Consider the following 19,463-nt stretch of genomic DNA (forward strand, 5'->3'; position numbering starts at 1 on the left):
CTTCTCGTAAAATATAACTTTAATATTTGGGTTGCTTCATTGCGCCTGCTCGAAAATGGAAGTTGAATCAAATGCAGCGCGATTTTTATCCCCCCTACCTTCCCTTCTGCACGGTGCGCCTTTGCGCGCATTTTCCATCGTTCCCTTCTGTCGCATCCCCTACTGGCCCCGAATTTTACAATGGGAAGCCAAAATGGTACACGCCGAGAACAAGTTTATAGCGCGAAGGAGCGGTCCAATATTCTAAATGGAAGGGGAGTTCCCTCTTCGGGGTACGGGAATTCGGCGCGAATACACAGAGAGGGCCGCGATCTGCCGGGGTTTTTGCGCTAAAGCGGGATCTTCGGGCGGCGTAGTTGTCAAGCCTACGAGTGAGGTCCGATTGCATTTCGCTGAGCGCGATCCATTGCTAGCGTCGTCGCGGGAAGGTTCGTGTCGGAGTTTGAATTTTGCACGATTTCCGATCCTTTTTAGAAAGAAATTTTGAGCTAAAATAGATTCCCAAAGCGTAATTTTTGTCAGAAAAGTATCGCGAAACGTTTTTAAGCATTTTGAGCGAAAAATTTAAGTCGGTTTGACTAGGTTTTAGTTTGAAGAAGAGATTCGGTAGTTCCTCTATAGCCAGTCCAGCCTTCAGGCGCTAAGCCTAGTTGGCGCGGCCATGTTCACTTGAATGGGACGCGCAACGATACAGTAGGCTAGAGGGGCTGGCTGACGCAAAAACAACGAACCATCGGAGATATTTGCCTTAACGTAACGTTTTTTCGGGTCTTGTTTTTGTAAACGCGACTTCGCCGCGCCAAAAAATGTGATGAGAGTTCCGAAGACCATTGAATTTTTTGGTAAGTACGAAATTTCCCAATATTATTCAAAATTTGCCACATTTTTAGCTAGAAATGACCTCTCTCAGTTTAAATTACCTTTCGAACATTTTCGCGGGTTTTTTTTAAGCCATGAGGTCATTTTTAGGCAATTTTGCATCAAAACGCCTAATAAGTGGGTCTCAAACTGATTTAACTCGTATTTTCATCTTTTAGTTACAAATTTATACATTTCATAGTTATAGTTCCTTTAGGAATAGTTTATAAACTAACGTGACCTTTAACTCTCGATTTAACCTTTGACCTCTTTATTATTATTATTAAAGCTTTATTTAATTGGATATTCCTATTCAGTCGAAACTGTTTTACAAAGGAGTCCTTGGTTAAATTAAGCGTTAAATGTTAAAATGTGCCGTTTTGCTTCTTTCTTCTTTCTTATTAATGTTTAAAAAATAATTTTCATTATATTTTACAGGTGTTTTTAATTAAATTAAAAAGTGTGGATCTGATAATTCTCCAAAAATGAGGCGTCATTTGGATGATCACCCCAATGTGAGCTCTAGCAGTTTTTCCGCGTTACAAAATGCAGCTTCGTACGTTGCTAACCAAGCAAACATTCGTCCGGCTGCAACTTTGTTGAGTATAAACGAAAACTATCAAAGAGTGCCAGTCGCGTCTCCCCCAACTGGGGCACCGGGTTCGGTGTTAAGTTCAGGCCTGGGTGATGACCATGGTCATGGAAAACCCATGGATAGGGCTCCTCCTCCCGGAGGAGGTGGAGGTGGTGGTGGAACAGTCGGTGTTGAACAAGGAACAACCATTTTAAATCGTGCCGTGGGAGTTTTAACTGGACCCAGCAAGATTCAGATGCAACAGATTAATAGAGCACCGATAGGGACATTGAAGGACGCATTCCAGTCAGTTTTACCCGAAAAGAGAGAGATATCTCCAAATGTGCAATTCACGGTACAAGCTGGATTCCCGTAAGTGAAATATTTCACCTTTTTTTGCTTGACTAAATGTGAGAAGGCCTACATTTGATGTTTCAATCTTTATCCGTGTTAAAAAGTGCGTCTTTAATGTTTTGGGAGAATTTGAAGCACATTTAACTAGCCAGGGTTTGGGCAATCAGTCTGGGGTTTAAGTTTTTTTTTACTTATAAGGTCAGGGATAGCTCAGGGATTTTGTTTGGTATATCAAACCATGATTGCTTCGAGTAATGCTAATTAGTAATTATGGGCCCAGGTTTAATTATGAAGTGGACCTTAAAATGGTCAGGGACATTACAGGGTTCGTATGAAACCTGGATAAGTCAGGGATATGGGAAAATAGGGGAAAAAATGTCAGGGATAAGTCAGGGATTTAAAAATATTTCCTAAAAGGTCAGGGATATGGGAAAATAGGGGAAAAAATGTCAGGGATAAGTCAGGGATTTAAAAATATTTCCTAAAAGGTCAGTGATAGGGGATAAGTCAGGGATTTAAAAATATTTCCTAAAAGGTCGGGGATATGGGAAAATAGGGGAAAAAATCAGGGATAAGTCGGGGATTTAAAAATATTTCCTTAAAGGTCAGGGATATGGGAAAATAGGGGAAAAATCAGGGATAAGTCGGATAAGTCAGGGATTTAAAAATATTTCCTAAAAGGTCAGGGATATGGGAAAATAGGGGAAAAAATCAGGGATAAGTCAGGGATTTAAAAATATTTCCTAAAAGGTCAGGGATATGGGAAAATAGGGGAAAAATCAGGGATAAGTCGGGTAAGTCAGGGATTTAAAAATATTTCCTAAAAGGTCAGTGATATGGGAAAATAGGGGATAAGTCAGGGATTTAAAAATATTTCCTAAAAGGTCAGGGATATGGGAAAATAGGGGAAAAATCAGGGATAAGTCAGGGATTTAAAAATATTTCCTAAAAGGTCAGGGATATGGGAAAATCAGGGATAAGTCAGGGATTTAAAAATAATTCCTAAAAGGTCAGGGATATGGGAAAATAGGGGAAAAATCAGGGATAAGTCAGGGATTTAAAAATATTTCCTAAAAGGTCAGGGATATGGGAAAATCAGGGATAAGTCAGGGATTTAAAAATAATTCCTAAAAGGTCAGGGATATGGAAAAATAGGGGAAAAATCAGGGATAAGTCAGGGATTTAAAAATATTTTCTAAAAGGTCAGGGATATGTCAGGGATTTCGTTTGTTATATTAAACCATGCTTCGAGCAATGGTAAATATGAGCCTGGTGTGATGAAGTGGGCTCTAATAAACACTTCAAAATGGTCAGGGATATTGCCAAAATTTCGTCAGGGATAACCTGGAAAAGTCAGGGATTTTCAATGTAAAAATTTCGTACAAACCCTGCATTGGTAAAATTTGGTCAGGGATAAGCTGGAAAAGTCAGGGATTTTCAATGTAAAAATTTTGTCCAAACGTTCAAAGGAAAATTGGGAACCTATTTGAGAGTAGTTGTTTTGTAAATTGGAAAATAATTAGAAAAATAATTAATCATTTTTTTAAAGACACTTTTTAATGTGAAGAAAGATAAGTTCCCTAAATTTATTTTAAATTTTCCGCTAATTTTGAAGCTCCAATCTTTGTATTGGAATAAATCTAGTAATCTAGTTTATCATTTATTTGATTGTGTATCATTGTTATCAGTGAAAACAGCCTTTGGTTGAACTAATTTTCTGTGGGAGATAACATTTGTGCTTGATAGTTGAGTCAAAATAGGGAGTGTTTAAGATTGGGTTAAGAATTTAAAATGTGCCATGTGCTCGGCTCAATGTTTGTTAGCTTTTGAAAATTTGTAGCGGGAAATTATGTGCTAAAAATGTTTAAAGTTTTATATTCATTTTGTCTAAATTGTTGGGACTGCCCTATAATTATTCGAAAAAAGACTTTAAAATATCATTTATAAGCTAGGATTTATAGGCGTAAATAAAATAGCAATATTTACTTCAAGTTTGTTGATTGATGCACTTAAAATTTGTGAAATTTCACGAATTATTCGTTTTCTTTGACGAATTATTCGTTTTTTTTTGACTAATTATTCGTTTTCTTTGACGAATTATTCGTTTTCTTTGACGAATTATTCGTTTTCTTTGACGAATTATTCGTTTTCTTTGACGAATTATTCGTTTTCTTTGACGAATTATTCGTTTTTTTTGACGAATTATTCGTTTTCTTTGACGAATTATTCGTTTTTTTTGACGAATTATTCGTTTTTTTTGACGAATTATTAGTTTTTTTTTTGACTAATTATTCGTTTTCTTTGACGAATTATTCGTTTTCTTTGACGAATTATTCGTTTTCTTTGACGAATTATTCGTTTTCTTTGACGAATTATTCGTTTTCTTTGACGAATTATTCGTTTTTCTTTGACGAATTATTCGTTTTTTTTGACGAATTATTCGTTTTTCTTTGACGAATTATTCGTTTTTTTTGACGAATTATTCGTTTTTCTTTGACGAATTATTCGTTTTTCTTTGACGAATTATTCGTTTTTTTTTTGACGAATTATTCGTTTTTTTTGACGAATTATTCGTTTTTTTTTGACGAATTATTCGTTTTTTTTTGACTAATTATTCGTTTTTTTTTGACGAATTATTCGTTTTTTTTTGACGAATTATTCGTTTTTTTTTTGACGAATTATTCGTTTTTTTTTGACGAATTATTCGTTTTTTTTTGACGAATTATTCGTTTTTTTTTGACGAATTATTCGTTTTTTTTTGACGAATTATTCGTTTTTTTTTTTGACGAATTTATGTTTTTCTATTTTTGCTGTGTAAAAAATGTTTCAAAGAGGCTTCATATGTTTGAGGTTTTACGTTAAGTTTCAACATTATTTCAACATTTTCATTGGTAGAGCTAGAGTTGGAGTGTCTCCGATGAGTTCCGCGGGACACGGAGCCTCTCCTGGATTGCACCATCCTCATACTATTCAGTCACAGCCTCACCAGGCCCTTCCTCAATCGCAAGTTCTTCATCAGGCCCATTCTCAACCACCACCGCAGCTACAAGGTCAACCACAAACCCAGCAGCAGTTTCAGAGATTGAAAGTGGAAGATGCTCTGTCCTATCTTGACCAGGTTAAATTCAAATTTGGGAACCAACCCCAAGTCTACAATGATTTTCTCGACATCATGAAGGAATTCAAGTCTCAAAGGTAAGAAAAATGTCTTATACTTTATCTTAAGTCTATTCAAAGTCCGGAACCAAGGACAATCTAGCTGACAGGGTTGCCACAGGTCAGGGGAAAACCTGGAAAAGTTATGGAATTTCAAAATCGGCTAAAAGGTCAGGGAAAAGTCGGGGAATTTCAAAATCGGGCTAAAAGGTCAGGGAAAAGTCGGGGAATTTCAAAATGGGCTGGGCCAAAAATGGTCAGGGAAAAGTCGGGGAATTTCAAAATGGGCCTAAGGTCAGGGAAAAGTCCGGGGAATTTCAAAATGGGCCTAAGAAGGTCAGGGAAAAGTCCGGGGAATTTCAAAATGGGCCTAAGAAGGTCAGGGAAAAGTCCGGGGAATTTCAAAATGGGCCTAAGAAGGTCAGGGAAAAGTCTGGGGAATTTCAAAATGGGCCTAAGAAGGTCGTGGAAAAGTCCGGGGAATTTCAAAATGGGCCTAAGAAGGTCGGGGAATTTCAAAATGGGCCTAAGAAGGTCGGGGAATTTCAAAATGGGCCTAAGAAGGTCGGGGAAAAGTCCGGGGAATTTCAAAATGGGCCTAAGAAGGTCGGGGAAAAGTCCGGGGAATTTCAAAATGGGCCTAAGAAGGTCAGGGAAAAGTCTGGGGAATTTCAAAATGGGCCTAAGAAGGTCGTGGAAAAGTCCGGGGAATTTCAAAATGGGCCTAAGAAGGTCGGGGAATTTCAAAATGGGCCTAAGAAGGTCGGGGAAAAGTCCGGGGAATTTCAAAATGGGCCTAAGAAGGTCGGGGAAAAGTCCGGGGAATTTCAAAATGGGCCTAAGAAGGTCGGGGAAAACTCCGGGGAATTTCAAAATGGGCCTAAGAAGGTCGGGGAAAAGTCCGGGGAATTTCAAAATGGGCCTAAGAAGGTCGGGGAATTTCAAAATGGGCCTAAGAAGGTCGGGGAAAAGTCCGGGAAATTTCAAAATGGGCCTAAGAAGGTCGGGGAAAAGTCCGGGAAATTTCAAAATGGGCCAAAAAACGGTCGGGGAAAAGTCCGGGAAATTTCAAAATGGGCCAAAAAACGGTCGGGGAAAAGTCCGGGAAATTTCAAAATGGGCCAAAATATGCTGTTCAACCGTCCAGCTGGGTGATGCTTTAAACGCCGTTTTAGCAAGAACGCGACACCAAAATAAATTGTCTAGTTATATATATTTAGAACAATGACAATTGGGCCAAAAATGTCAGGGAAAACCTGGAAAAGTCAGGGAATTTTTATCTGAAAATTTCATGGCAACCCGGACAGTTGCACTAATAAGTAGATCTAATTTTTGGCTTGCTGGTTTAAAAGATGTCAAAATTAACTAATATTAGGACATTTATTAAGAATGGTCAGTTCCTGGAATAATATTTTAAAATCCCATTTTAATTTAAATATTCAGATTAATATAGACTAAAGAGGTATTGAAAGAATGATTAATTATTCAGGAAATAATACATTTAAAAATTAAGGGCGCTTAATATACCTTATAGTAGAGTCCCAACTTACCGAAAAAAATCCAAATATCATCTGTTTTTATTGATTTCGAAAAAAAAACAATGTATCCCTCTCTATTTCAGCACTCTTGGCCATAGAAGAACTTCTTGCAGGTATAAACAAAACATTTACACACGATTTACACACTGAAACATTATAATTAGAATGCTGCTAATTTCTTTAAACATTTATTTAATGGTTTACCTACTAAAAAGGCATTTTTATCGAATTTTCCTTCTTGTTTAGTTTAGAGATTAATGTAGTTAAATGTTTCCCCTACCTTTAACTATTGCTTAACATACATGTAAATGTGTAGTATTAAGCTGAAGCTTGCTTTTTTTTCCCACGCTTCTATTCATAGGCCTACTATTTATATATATATATTAATTAGACGTAATGCTTGTCATCCGTGATTATTTTAAATCATCAAATTAATGTCTAATCAAGAAGTGATATCTAGTTTATTAGGGAGAAGGTATAAGATGTCTAAGTATTCGCGCGCCATAGTCTCTGTCCCCTTTTCAAAATACAAGGGGGGACGTAAAACGAGGCCGGGCTATTTCGCTGCCTCTACTCAGTCAGAAAATACGTAATTTTCGTCATTCGCGTCGCGCTGACGTGCACGAGTTTTCAAGAACAAATGAGATGCTGGCTGGTTGTAATTTAGAGGCGGGGATTAACTCCGGACGTACGTTTGGACTGGAGATAAAGCTAGAAATGTGGAGCGAATTTATACCTTCTCTCTAATAAACTAGATATCACTTCTTGGTCTAATAAAATTTAGATTAACACGTTTACATGTATAAAGCGCAGATTTTAATTTTTAAAAAGTGTTTAATATTACGGGAAATTTTTGAAATTAACATATATTTTTGTTGATTATAAAATAATAATTCTGATTAAGACAAGCAATACGTCAACCCATAAGTCACTAAATACATTTTTGCCTTTTTGTCTTTCTCTCTCTCTCTCTTCTGTTCTTTCGCGACACTTCATTTATTTTTGCGGAAAAAACTCTAGCATCGATACACCGGGTGTCATTCAACGTGTCTCAAACTTATTTAAAGGCCATCCTGAGTTAATAGTCGGTTTCAACACTTTTTTACCACCTGGTTATAAAATTGAGGTGCAATCGAATGAACAAGTTAACGTAAGCGTGCCGGGTTCCGCCCCTGGTTCTGGAGGATCTTCTTTGCCTTCTACATTGACCATTCATCCTAGTGGAGCATTAACACACTCGATGGGACCAACTCATAATTCTCATCCAGTCGCTACTACCGGTAGCCACGTTCAGGGTCCTCCCAGTCAAGCTGGAAGCGCAGTTTCCGCAACCATACCATCCGTCGTCATACCAGCCAGTAATGCTGCCAAAGTAAGTCTTAACAGGCTTCGTGTGGAACCTAGATAAGTCTGGGATTTAGGCTGACGGGGATGTGTCAGGCGAGGGGGAAGACACTTGAGAACTCAGGTGTACAATATGACTTGAACTCAATGTACTGTCAAAGCTGAACTCTTGAGTTCCAAAGGATTTGAACTCGATGCACTGTCAAAGCTGAACTCTTTTGAACTCAGGTGTACACAGAGATCTAGAGCGTCTACCCCCTCGGTGTCAGGGAATTCGTTTGGTATAATAAACAGGGTTCATACGAACAGGGAAAACCTGGAAATATCAGGGAAATTGGTTTAGAGGAAAAAGATCTGGGAAACATCATGGAAAAATTAAAATTACTTCGAAAATTCAGGGAAAATGATATTTTTTCTCAAAAAATCAGGGAAAATGATATTTTTTTCTCAAAAAATCAGGGAAAATGATATTTTTTCTCAAAAAAACAGGGAAAATGATATTTTTTCTCAAAAAATCAGGGAAAATGATATTTTTTCTCAAAAAATCAGGGAAAATGATATTTTTTCTCAAAAAATAAGGGAAAATGATATTTTTTCTCAAAAAATCAGGGAAAATGATATTTTTTCTCAAAAAATCAGGGAAAATGATATTTTTTCTCAAAAAATCAGGGAAAATGATATTTTTTCTCAAAAAATCAGGGAAAATGATATTTTTTCTCAAAAAATCAGGGAAAATGATATTTTTTCTCAAAAAATCAGGGAAAATGATATTTTTTCTCAAAAAATCAGGGAAAATGATATTTTTTCTCAAAAAATCAGGGAAAATGATATTTTTTCTCAAAAAATCAGGGAAAATGATATTTTTTCTCAAAAAATCAGGGAAAATGATATTTTTTCTCAAAAAATCAGGGAAAATGATATTTTTTCTCAAAAAATCAGGGAAAATGATATTTTTTCTCAAAAAATCAGGGAAAATGATATTTTTTCTCAAAAAATCAGGGAAAATGATATTTTTTCTCAAAAAATCAGGGAAAATGATATTTTTTCTCAAAAAATCAGGGAAATTACATAAAGTGAAACAAATACACTAATTCAGTGCACGAGAAAATAGATATTATTTGTTTTAGTGGAGAGAAATATTTCTTCAGCGTTTGGAATTTCGTATGTTGGTCCCGCTAAAGCATCATTCGTCTATTATAACCTAGCAAAGAGTGGTAAACATATGCTGATGTAGGTTTAGTCTAGTAACCCTTTTGATTATGTAAAAAATACACCTGGAAAATCTGGAAATATCAGGGAAATTGATGTGTAATTATGAAGTGGGCTCTGGTAAACGCTTCCAAAATGGTCAGGGATATTGGCAAGATTTCGTCAGGGATAAGCTGGTAAAGTCGGGGATTTTCAATAGAAAAAATTCGTCTGAACCCTTTCTGAAGTAACTCTTTCGGAAGATCTAATTTAAAAGGGTTTCCAGTTAAATTTCAGTAACCAGTTAATTGTTTTAACAGAGTTGGCTATGTTGTAGACTTTGAATTTCCGTTTTTTGTCATTGAACATGTCCGATTCCCAACGCGCATCTTTGTCTTTTTATTCCCGCAGCCCGCGCATTCCTCATCAGTCCCCAACAATCAGATACTTCATTCCAGCCAAACTCAGCACTCTTATCATCAAACGGCTCCAGTATCTCAAAGCCCCGTTCCACCAACAACACCCAGCCCAGCTTCCGCCAATATTCCAACCACTCCCAGTGCACCCAATAGCGCAGCAGGCGCTGGAACTAATTCTAGTGGTCAACCCGTTGAGTTTAATCACGCCATAAATTACGTTAATAAAATTAAGGTAATTAATCTGAATTTAAAATAGAAAGTAAGCCTATTGGGTTAACTTAATGTCCTTACTTCAGAATCGGTTTCAAGGACAACCTGAAATTTACAAAAGGTTTTTGGAGATTTTACACACTTACCAAAAAGACCAACGCAATATGAAGGAAATGAGCAACAAACCATTGACGGAGTCTGAGGTTTATTCTCAGGTGGCCAGGTTATTTCAAAATCAGGATGATCTTCTTCAGGAATTTGGTCAGTTTCTTCCGGATGCTAATGGAGCCACCAGCGCTTTGTTACAAGGGTCGACTAAACCGGTTAATAATGACCATGTCCCGACGGTGAAGAAACCTACCATTCCTAAACCAGTGGTGCCTCAACCCAATAACAATAATCAGGCAAAACAACCGCAAGTTTTGAAGCGTCCCGCTGGTACCATGCCCATTCAGTCAACAAAGGTTGGTTGCTTTTCACATAATTTCGAGAATTGTTGTTTTGTCGTCGTCTAATGTGCGATTGTTGTTTTGTCGTCGTCTAATGTGCGATTGTTGTTTTGTCGTCGTCTAATGTGCGATTGTTGTTTTGTCGTCGTCTAATGTGCGATTGTTGTTTTGTCGTCGTCTTATGTGCGATTGTTGTTTTGTCGTCGTCTTATGTGCAACTAGCTGTTACCCGCGGCGTCGCTCGCGTGTAATAAGAACTTCCATCAAAAGGATATAAAGAATGGGTAGATTTTACTGATGACTAATATTTTGTAGCACCCTAGGAGCGAAGGCACTCGGCATTGCCCGTCAGCCCGTCAGGATAGTTTTTATTACTTTTCACGCGGACATTATTCTATAAAGAAGGGTTTTTAAGTTTTTGGCCGCCATTTAAAAAGATGGCAACAAATCGAACCTGAAAGACCATTCAGCCCGTCTATAGGTTAAAGCAAGCCAGTGTACTAAATATTTGCGAAATCGGTTGGAACGCGCGAACTTTGTTGCATAGAGATTTTTTACATTTCTGGGCGCCATTTTTTAAGATGGCGGCGGATTGGAAAAATCTTTCTTAGTACGCGCCTACTACTTATGTGTAACGTTCCTGCAAATTTTCAGCCTTCTAGGACAAGCGGTTTGGGCTCGGCGTTGATTATCAGTCAGTCAGTCAGGACTTTGATTTATATAGATATAGATTGTTGTTTTGTAGTCGTCTTATGTGCTATTGTTGTTTTGTAGTCGTCTTATGTGCTATTGTTGTTTTGTCGTCGTCTTATGTGCTATTGTTGTTTTGTCGGCTACTAATGTACGATTGTTGTTTTGTGACCTTTTAGAAGCCAAGAATGACCAGTTTAAAGGACATATCTTTGGCTGAGGCTGGAAAACACGCTTCCCTCAATGAGTACGCGTTCTTTGATAAGGTCAGGAAAGCCCTACGAAGTCAAGAGGTGTACGAGAACTTCCTGAGATGTCTCGTTTTGTATAACCAAGAAATTCTAACAAGGATGGATCTGGTGCATTTAGTGACACCATTTTTAGGGTTCGTAAAGTTTTTTATTTACGCGCTTTGAAGCTGTTTTGTTTTCATTGTAAGGGGATAGTGGTAGGCCAATTGCTTTGCTCTAAACTCGCGCGTTTTACTACCATTTGTAGGAAGTTTCCCGAACTATTCAAGTGGTTTAAAGACTTTGTAGGCTACAAAGAATCCAATAATTCTGTTGAAGTTATCCCAAACAAAGTCGCTGTACAAGAAAGAGAACGAATTACCGGAGATTTGGCCATGGAGATAGACTATTCTTCGTGTAAGCGATACGGAGCCAGTTATCGCGCTTTACCCAAGAATTTTGTACAACCAAAATGCAGTGGAAGAACGGCTCTATGCAAAGAAGTGCTTAATGACACTTGGGTCTCTTTCCCATCATGGTCCGAGGACTCTACTTTTGTTAGCTCGCGAAAAACTCAATACGAAGAGTATATTTATCGCTGCGAAGATGAAAGATTTGAACTGGATGTCGTGTTGGAAACTAATCTCTCAACAATTAGAGTACTTGAAGCGGTGCAGAAGAAAATTCATAGAATGTCCCCGGAAGAGAAGCTAAATTACCGATTGGATGATACTTTGGGTGGAACATCGACTGTCATACATTATAGGGCTATTAGAAGAATATACGGTGACAAATCAGCCGATATCATTGAAGGTTTGAAGAAAAACCCGGTTGTCGCTGTACCTCTCGTTTTAAGGCGATTAAAAGCCAAGGAGGAAGAATGGAGAGAAGCTCAAAAGAACTTCAATAAAATATGGCGAGATCAGAATGAAAAATATTATTTAAAATCATTGGATCATCAGGGAATTACGTTTAAACAGAATGACGTCAAATATTTAAGGTCGAAAAGTTTAATGAATGAAATTGATACTGTTTATGATGAGGTAAGTGTAATCAAATGTCGATGAGAGGGAAAGTATGACAATGGCCATAGAGCCTGTGTTAAAAAAAGCGGACATCAAAGTTTCGCCAATAACTATTTAGTTTACTAGTTACTTATGGGCCTACAAACTCGCGACTGAAAGTAGTTCAGACATTTATGCTCCTTGGTTTAACCATAACCCACTCGATCACGCGCATCACGACGCAAGCTGCTCGCGCTATAGCTAAATTACCGAGATTTGTTTTAAACGTATATAGTTTTATGCGCTCTTCTATTGCTTCGATAACCTTACTTAAATCCATATTATACCTTTTAAAACATTACCAGCTACTCTGTTCTGACTACAAACACAAATCGAGTTAGTTCTAGCATACACAATAGCAGACGACGGTAACCGCGTAACCGCGAATTAACACAAGACCTATTTTATGGGAGTGAACAGGCCCAGTATAGCCACGCCAATAAAACGGTCAACTACGTAGGGCGAAACTCTGATGACTTGCGAGTCGACTTTTGGCCATTTTCATACTTTTCCTCTCATCCACTTTTGGTTGTAATTAAATTAAATCGTTTGATCAATGTTTAATCAATCTCTGAAAATAAATAATTGGTTTATACTTTATAGCGACACGAGCAGATGGAGGAGGGTGTCTCCGATGTTCCAACTGGTCCTCATCTAACCATCATGTATAAAGATAAATCTGTATTGGAAGATGCTGCAAATTTAGTCATTCATCATGTCAAAAGACAAACGGGGATTCATAAAGAGGATAAACAGAAAATTAAGCAACTTATGAGGCAGTTTTTACCAGATTTTTTCTCTGTTCCGAGAGGAGAGCTCTCCGATGATGAAATGGATAAAGATGATGGTAAATGATTTAATAATAATAATGACCTTTCCCGTTTAATTCTCAAGCTTTTGGTTCTATAAAGATATGGAGACGGATGAAGGGAAGGAAGACAATGGTTCTACATCTAAGAATGCTAGCAACAATAATGGGGAATCTAGAACCAACCCAATTTCTAAATCTACAGAAGATCGACGCGAAAATAACAACAAAAGTCCTCCAGTTGTTCCCAGCAATACTACGTCTATTGTAGATAAGGATAAGAATGGTACCGGTATTGTTAAACCAACCTCTAGTTCGAGTTCACCAACCCTGAAAGAAACCGCCGCCGCCGTTACCAGTACAAAGGGAAAGGAGGCTTCCATTAAAGCAATTCCCGAAGCTCCCGACGCTGACGGAGATAAAGAACACAAGGTTGATCTGAGAAATTCTGATCCGGTAAGTTGACCAGATAGTACTTCTATTTGTTTCTGCTACTAATTTATTTTGTTTAATTGTTCCACCCCAAAAAGGATGACTCTTATACCTTATTTTTCGTCAACCATAACTGGTATTTGTTCCTTCGCTTTCATCACATTTTATGCGAACGATTGAGCAAAATTTCCGAGAGAGCGGTGACGTTGTGCAAGGAGGAATCTGGCAATAAAAAGGACAGGAAGGAATCAACCGCAGTTGCTTTGAGATTAAAACCAAAATGTGAGTTTCATTGATATGTTTTTCATTGTTAAGTTACGTTCATTTGTTTAAGAATCGTCTGTATTTTTGAAATTAAAGCTTTTCCTTTAAAACTAGGTTTTCTTTTTGATGATTTTTTAGCTGATATTGAGATTGAAGAGTATTACCCGGTGTTTTTGGATATGGTTAAAAATTTACTCGATGGCAACATGGAAAGCAATCAGTTTGAAGATAGTTTAAGAGAAATGTTCGGGATTCACGCCTATATTGCCTTCACATTGGATAAAGTTATTCAAAACATGGTGCGACAGGTAAATGTCTTAAAAGGCGACCAAAGAATACTACTACAGGGTTCATACAAACCTGGAAAAATCAGGGAAATAAATAATTGACAAAAGCATCAGGGAAATTTCGAATTTTTAGTAAAATTCAGGGGAAATCAGGGAAATTTGCGTCAAACAGGGGCCGAGTAACTAAGCAAAATGTTCATAAACATCCCCTCCGTAGGATTAACATTACATTATACTTTGGAGGCTCATAACTCTGGTTATATTAGAGATACGGGGATGTCCTTTGAGTATGTTATAGTCATATTTCTCCTCTTTCCAACCATACTAAAAACGTAGGGCTACGACAAACAGGGGCCGAGTAATTAAGCAAAATGTTCGTGAACATCCCCTCCGTAGGATTAACATTACATTATACTTTGGAGGCTCATAACTCTGGTTCTATTAGAGATACAGGGATGTCCTTTGAGTATGTTATAGTCATATTTCTCCTCTTTCCAACCATACTAAAAACGTAGGGCTACGACAAACAGGGGCCGAGTAATTAAGCAAAATGTTCGTGAACATCCCCTCCGTAGGATTAACATTACACTATACTTTGGAGGCTCATAACTCTGGTTCTATTAGAGATACAGGGATGTCCTTTGAGTATGTTATAGTCATATTTCTCCTCTTTCCAACCATACTAAAAACGTAGGGCTACGACAAACAGGGGCCGAGTAATTAAGCAAAATGTTCGTGAACATCCCCTCCGTAGGATTAACATTACACTATACTTTGGAGGCTCATAACTCTGGTTCTATTAGAGATACGGGGATGTCCTTTGATTATGTAATAGTCCTATTCGCCCCCCCCCTCCTTCGTTAACATTTGCTCCATATACGGGAAAAACCTGGAAAATTCAGGGATGTATATCGGGAAAACCTGGAAATCTCAGGGAAATTTGTTTTCCCTAAGTTGTATGAACCCTGTACTATTAGTATTAAAAACAAACTAACGCTCTCTACTTTTTTGAAATCACGTCCTCAGCTTCAACATATAGTTTCCGATGATGCCTGCGTTCAGTGTATGGATCTCTTCTTAAAGGAATCCAAAAACAGCGCAACTGGTGGAAGTTGCTCCACCGCATTTACAAGAGCAATTCTTGAATCGTCTTATCAAAAGAAAGCGGAACAAGTATTGGCTGATGAGAACTGCTACAAAATAATTTTGGTAAGTTGCCACCCGCCCCCGCCCGCCTGCTCGGGAAGTTTTTATCTTCATTAGTGTTTGTTAATTAACTTATGAAAATTATTTTTAAGTACAAGAATGAAGGCAAATTAACTGTGGAGTTGCTCGATACTGATGACCCAGTCTCTGAAGATCCAAATGACGTCGGGAAATGGCAAGATTTTGTCGAAAAGTTTGTCGGCGCCGGAGGAGCCGGAAGCGAGGATGTGTCAAAAGAAGTCATAGAGCATATGTCCAAAAAACCAGTCTTCCTACCAAGGTAAGTTAAAATAAAGGTCTTTAGCAGGGGTGTGCGAGTACTCGTTAAGTTCGAGTACTCGGTTCGAGTATCGAGCCGAGTACTCGACTCGATACTCGATAACAACACATTGAGATACTCGAGACAGATTCGAGTAGCTTTTTAACATCTTAAATACTCGACAAATACTCTAGTCCGAGGCTTACAACTATAGCAGACGATGAGTTCATGATCATTTATTTTGAAAATCACCTGTTCAATGTTTAATTGATCACTAACAATCTTTTTGAACTAGTTCGATATTAAATAATTGAACATCTTCGTTATTTTCAAGAAATTTACAAAATTGCTACTCGACAAGTCAATATTTGAGACTCGATAATTACTCGAAAGAACCAAAATTTGACCTATCTAAATACTCGATACTCGAAAGTATTTTTGAGACTCGGCTTGATACTCGATAAGAAATTAGTTTCAATACTCGGACTCGGCTCGAAACCGAAAAAACGGGACTCGCACACTACTGGTCTTTAGTAACATTTTGAATAATTTGGTATTAATAATTTAATATTAGGAACGTAAGAATATGGAGGCAACGTTCCAAAAAACAGTTAACCACTGAAGAACTCGAGGCTAATGGAGATAGGGCGGCCGCGGAAATTATGCAGTCTTTGTGCGAAGAACGTTTTGATTCCGCTCCCAAATCAAACAGTGTTAGCAATAATAACGCGACGGAGAAAGAAAAAGATGATAAAGAAGAGAATGGACAAACTTCTACTTCTTCTTCGGGTCCGGTTTCTTCCGCAAATGATACGAATAGTAGAAACCCCGAACTCTCTAAAGCCGAAATTGAAAAACAGACTCTTCCGCCTCCTCTCTTGTTAGGAGGTGCAAACTCTAACGATATTTCTGACAAAATTGATATGACTGACAATATGCAATGCAAATTTAACGTAAATTCTTATAAAATGGTGTTTGTGGTGCACAGTGAAAGCTATTTGTATAAAAGAATGGCCTTGAAAAGAGCGAGACAGGTATGTTGATGTTCATTTCGGAAGTTTTGAATCTTAATTATTCAGGGTTCGTACACGACCTGGAAAAGTCAGGGAAATTGAAAATGGGCCTAAAAGGTCAGGGAAAAGTCAGGGAAATTGAAAATGGGCCTAAAAGGTCAGGGAAATTGAAAATGGGCCTAAAAGGTCAGGGAAATTGAAAATGGGCCTAAAAGGTCAGGGAAATTGAAAATGGGCCTAAAAGGTCAGGGAAATTGAAAATGGGCCTAAAAGGTCAGGGAAATTGAAAATGGGCCTAAAAGGTCAGGGAAATTGAAAACGGGCCTAAAAAGTCAGGGAAATTGAAACCGGGCCTAAAAAGTCAGGGAAATTGAAAATGGGCCTAAAAAGTCAGGGAAATGTCAGGGAAAAATATATTGGTGGGAAATTGATAGTCTGGATAACAGTATAAGGGTGACCAAAAAAAGTGTTGTCTGAGACTTGAGCAGAACCCCAAATTCGGGGAGCTCGCTTCGCTCGCTCCGGTTATTTATGATTTGCTTATGGTTAGATTTAAACGAATTAATTGGCTTATCTTTATAACAATAACTTGTGCGAAAATGATTCTAGTGAATTTAGATTGGTTTTCATATATTTACGCCTTGTAAGTTATTGCATATGGTCAGGGAAATTTGTGGAATTTAGTCAGGGAAAACCTGAAAAAGTCGGAATTTCATTCCAAAAATTTTGTACGAACCCTGTTATTATACTTTAGAGATAAAGTCTTTAGTACTTAAACCTGACCTGTTTATTACTATTATTATATTTATAGTCTCACAGAAAAATCTCTGAAAAACTTAATGGCAAGTTTAGAGCTTGGCATGACAAATGGCTCAATAAGAACGCGACGGAAGAACAGAAGACAACGTGTCAAGGTTGGTTTATGGGACAGTGCGAGACCGATGGTTTTGAATTTAAATCGGACTTAGTGACTCTTTGCGTTAAAGAGAATGACTTAAGTCGCCCACCGTATTCCATTTTAAAAAGGTATCGGGTTGAAAAGAAAGATAAAACGTGAGTAATGTTAACGTTAAATTAACTTTTACGTTGAGATATGGGTTAGGGGGGAAAAAAACAACTGTCCTGCACAAAAAGTCTTATTGAAAGAAGGACATTTTGGGGGGAAAACTACAATAAATGTAAGATAGAATTTTTTAAATCTAATGAAGTTCTTGTTGCCATCCGAAGATTTTAAAGAGACTTTAATGAAATGATCCCCGGATTGTCGTATATAAAAATAAAACGGGCATTACTGCCTGCTTTTTTTTTGTAGGGTTAATTTTTGTACCTATAGCCTCAAAGAAAAATAAGATAATTATAATTAAATTGTAAATTAACTTCATGGTGTCAAAAAAAAAAGGTCGCAGATTCCCCCCCCCCCCCTTCTTCTTACCCACCCCACTAAGCCCCGCCCCCATTCATTTAGCATTTGTTTTATTGGCTATTGTTTTTTGTATAAATTTATAAAAAAAATTAGAGGAAAAATGACAAATCAAGTCTGTCATATTAATTAAATAAAAATTGATTACCGATGATTTAAATTGACATAAATTAAAAATAAAAGGAGGCTATCTTCGTTAACGCGGAAGAAAGGCTTGCTTGACCTGTATATATTTATTTTAAAAGCGCAATGCCATGTGTGGTCTCATTTATGAAAGAAAATTAGTAACACATATTTGTAATATTATAATTATAATTAAAAAAATGTTTTAACGGGTCTCCTTTACATCAAATTTAAAATAAAAAAAAATGAAATAGATGCGGTATTTTTATACTCTTAATGAAATAAAAAAACACAAATTAATCAGAAATTGATTGAAATAAAAAATTATATATATATAAAAAAAACCCATAAAGAAGACAAAAATTTATTAATTTTCTTTCTTAGACCACTATTCATCTGTAAATTTTATCATAAGACATTCATAATATGTTCTAATCGTTTGGCAGAAAAGGTGAAAAATAAAGACTTTCCTGTGAAATTTATTTGCGGATTTTTTTATTAGTCTCAACACAGCATGCTTTTCAGATGGAATAGACTAATGGCACCCCATGTTATTTCCCCATAGAGCTTAATACAGTCGAAGGCAGAGGGCTGCCATTACCCTATTTTTAACCGTTGACTACGTTAATCAAGGCCTGTGCGCGGCGCCGTTTTTTATTTTGGCAATTTAAGTTGCCAAATTCTCTCACCTGAGGCGCTATTAGCTGGACCTAAATAATTTGAAACAGCGTGGGAAATCAGGCGGTGGCACAGGGTTTGAAACAGCGTGGGAAATAAGGCGGTGGCACAGGGCAAATGACCACTTTAAAAATTGCCTGGACCAGTTTAAAAATTAAATCGGAGGGGGGTCAGTGGTCCACGGGACCACTAAGAAAATTCAAGGGTTTCCAGAGTCCAGACATTAGCTCATATATTTTAATTATCCACTTCTTCAATTTAGCAGACGACGCGCCCTGGCCAGTGGTCATGGACCAGTTTATTTATTCCAGGCCAGAGGGGTTGCTGGCCCAATGTCCAGTTTAAAAAAATCCTTATTTCCCACCCTGAATTTTGAAACGTTCATTTTCTCGCGCTTGGAATTTAAAATACTCATTTTCGCGCGTTTCGGTCCAGCTATCAATGAAATCTCGCGCCAAAATAGGGAGAAAATAAGAAGTCACGTTTCTTAAATCCCCCCAGCCCCTTCGAAACTACCGCGCACAGGCCTTGATTAACGTAGGCAACGCCTTGACATACTGCAAGTTCGGCAATTCGTAATGCCCGTCCAGTCATATTGTAGGTTATACATTCCTTAGTCTCATACCCAAAGCCGTTATCTCTAGGCTTTCTCTGTGGGGCATTTACGTTCTTTTTGAAGTATGGCGGAGTGCGCGCGTACTTTGGCCGGCACAGTCATCGCTTAGGTCACAGCCTACCAAATAACGCGCTTAACCTTTGGAATTATACACATTCTTACCTATTACGATACATTTTTTAACGTTTTTGAGGTATAATTTTCTGTTGGTTTATGATTAAACTGACAAAAATGCAAATTTCACGAAGTCATATTCAAGTAGGCCTATAATAAGACGCGATTT

The 19,463-nt window shown here is 37.6% G+C and overlaps 1 protein-coding gene and 2 long non-coding RNA genes across 8 annotated transcripts; all 3 read left to right on the forward strand.

Annotated features, from left to right (window-relative positions):
* The first annotated feature begins 164 nt into the window (after positions 1-164).
* On the forward strand, positions 165-18,368 carry Sin3A (SIN3 transcription regulator family member A). 5 transcript variants are annotated; one of them, XM_089848881.1, is made up of 17 exons: positions 165-842; positions 1,297-1,804; positions 4,682-4,981; positions 6,564-6,593; positions 7,501-7,852; positions 9,424-9,663; positions 9,728-10,105; positions 10,960-11,165; positions 11,279-12,053; positions 12,678-12,921; positions 12,986-13,338; positions 13,413-13,596; positions 13,693-13,877; positions 14,892-15,074; positions 15,164-15,351; positions 15,905-16,364; positions 17,155-18,368. In XM_089848881.1, exons 2-17 carry the CDS (start codon positions 1,344-1,346, stop codon positions 17,398-17,400), a joined length of 4,785 nt encoding a protein of 1,594 aa, XP_089705007.1. In that variant the 5' UTR covers positions 165-842; positions 1,297-1,343; the 3' UTR covers positions 17,401-18,368. The 5 variants fall into 5 exon arrangements, with proteins under 5 accessions (XP_089705007.1, XP_089705009.1, XP_089705006.1 ...); XM_089848880.1 differs by having other exon boundaries at positions 223-842; positions 13,693-13,886; XM_089848882.1 differs by having other exon boundaries at positions 236-842; positions 13,717-13,886.
* On the forward strand, positions 2,053-3,832 carry LOC149651812 (uncharacterized). Its single transcript, XR_016370894.1, has 3 exons — positions 2,053-2,580; positions 2,647-2,738; positions 2,796-3,832. It is a non-coding gene; the product is annotated as an uncharacterized LOC149651812 (long non-coding RNA).
* Positions 4,993-6,535, forward strand: LOC149651813 (uncharacterized). 2 transcript variants are annotated; one of them, XR_016371350.1, is made up of 3 exons: positions 4,993-5,446; positions 5,507-5,872; positions 5,903-6,535. It is a non-coding gene; the product is annotated as an uncharacterized LOC149651813 (long non-coding RNA). The 2 variants fall into 2 exon arrangements; XR_016371351.1 differs by having other exon boundaries at positions 4,993-5,198; positions 5,237-5,446; positions 5,507-6,535.
* Positions 18,369-19,463: the final 1,095 nt, after the last annotated feature.

Source organism: Phalangium opilio, unplaced genomic scaffold (assembly GCF_054372755.1).
Source record: "Phalangium opilio isolate 3A_F unplaced genomic scaffold, DU_Popi_V2 ptg000082l_1, whole genome shotgun sequence".
Lineage (NCBI taxonomy): Eukaryota > Metazoa > Arthropoda > Arachnida > Opiliones > Phalangiidae > Phalangium > Phalangium opilio.

Excerpts from the sequence above, each read along its gene's own strand:
- Sin3A (XM_089848880.1), top strand. The coding sequence starts at position 1,344 with ATGAGGCGTCATTTGGATGATCACCCCAATGTGAGCTCTAGCAGTTTT. Across the intron at positions 13,339-13,412 it reads ATCTGAGAAATTCTGATCCG|GATGACTCTTATACCTTATT; the intron begins GTAAGTTGACCA and ends CACCCCAAAAAG. Across the intron at positions 16,365-17,154 it reads CCTTGAAAAGAGCGAGACAG|TCTCACAGAAAAATCTCTGA; the intron begins GTATGTTGATGT and ends TTATATTTATAG.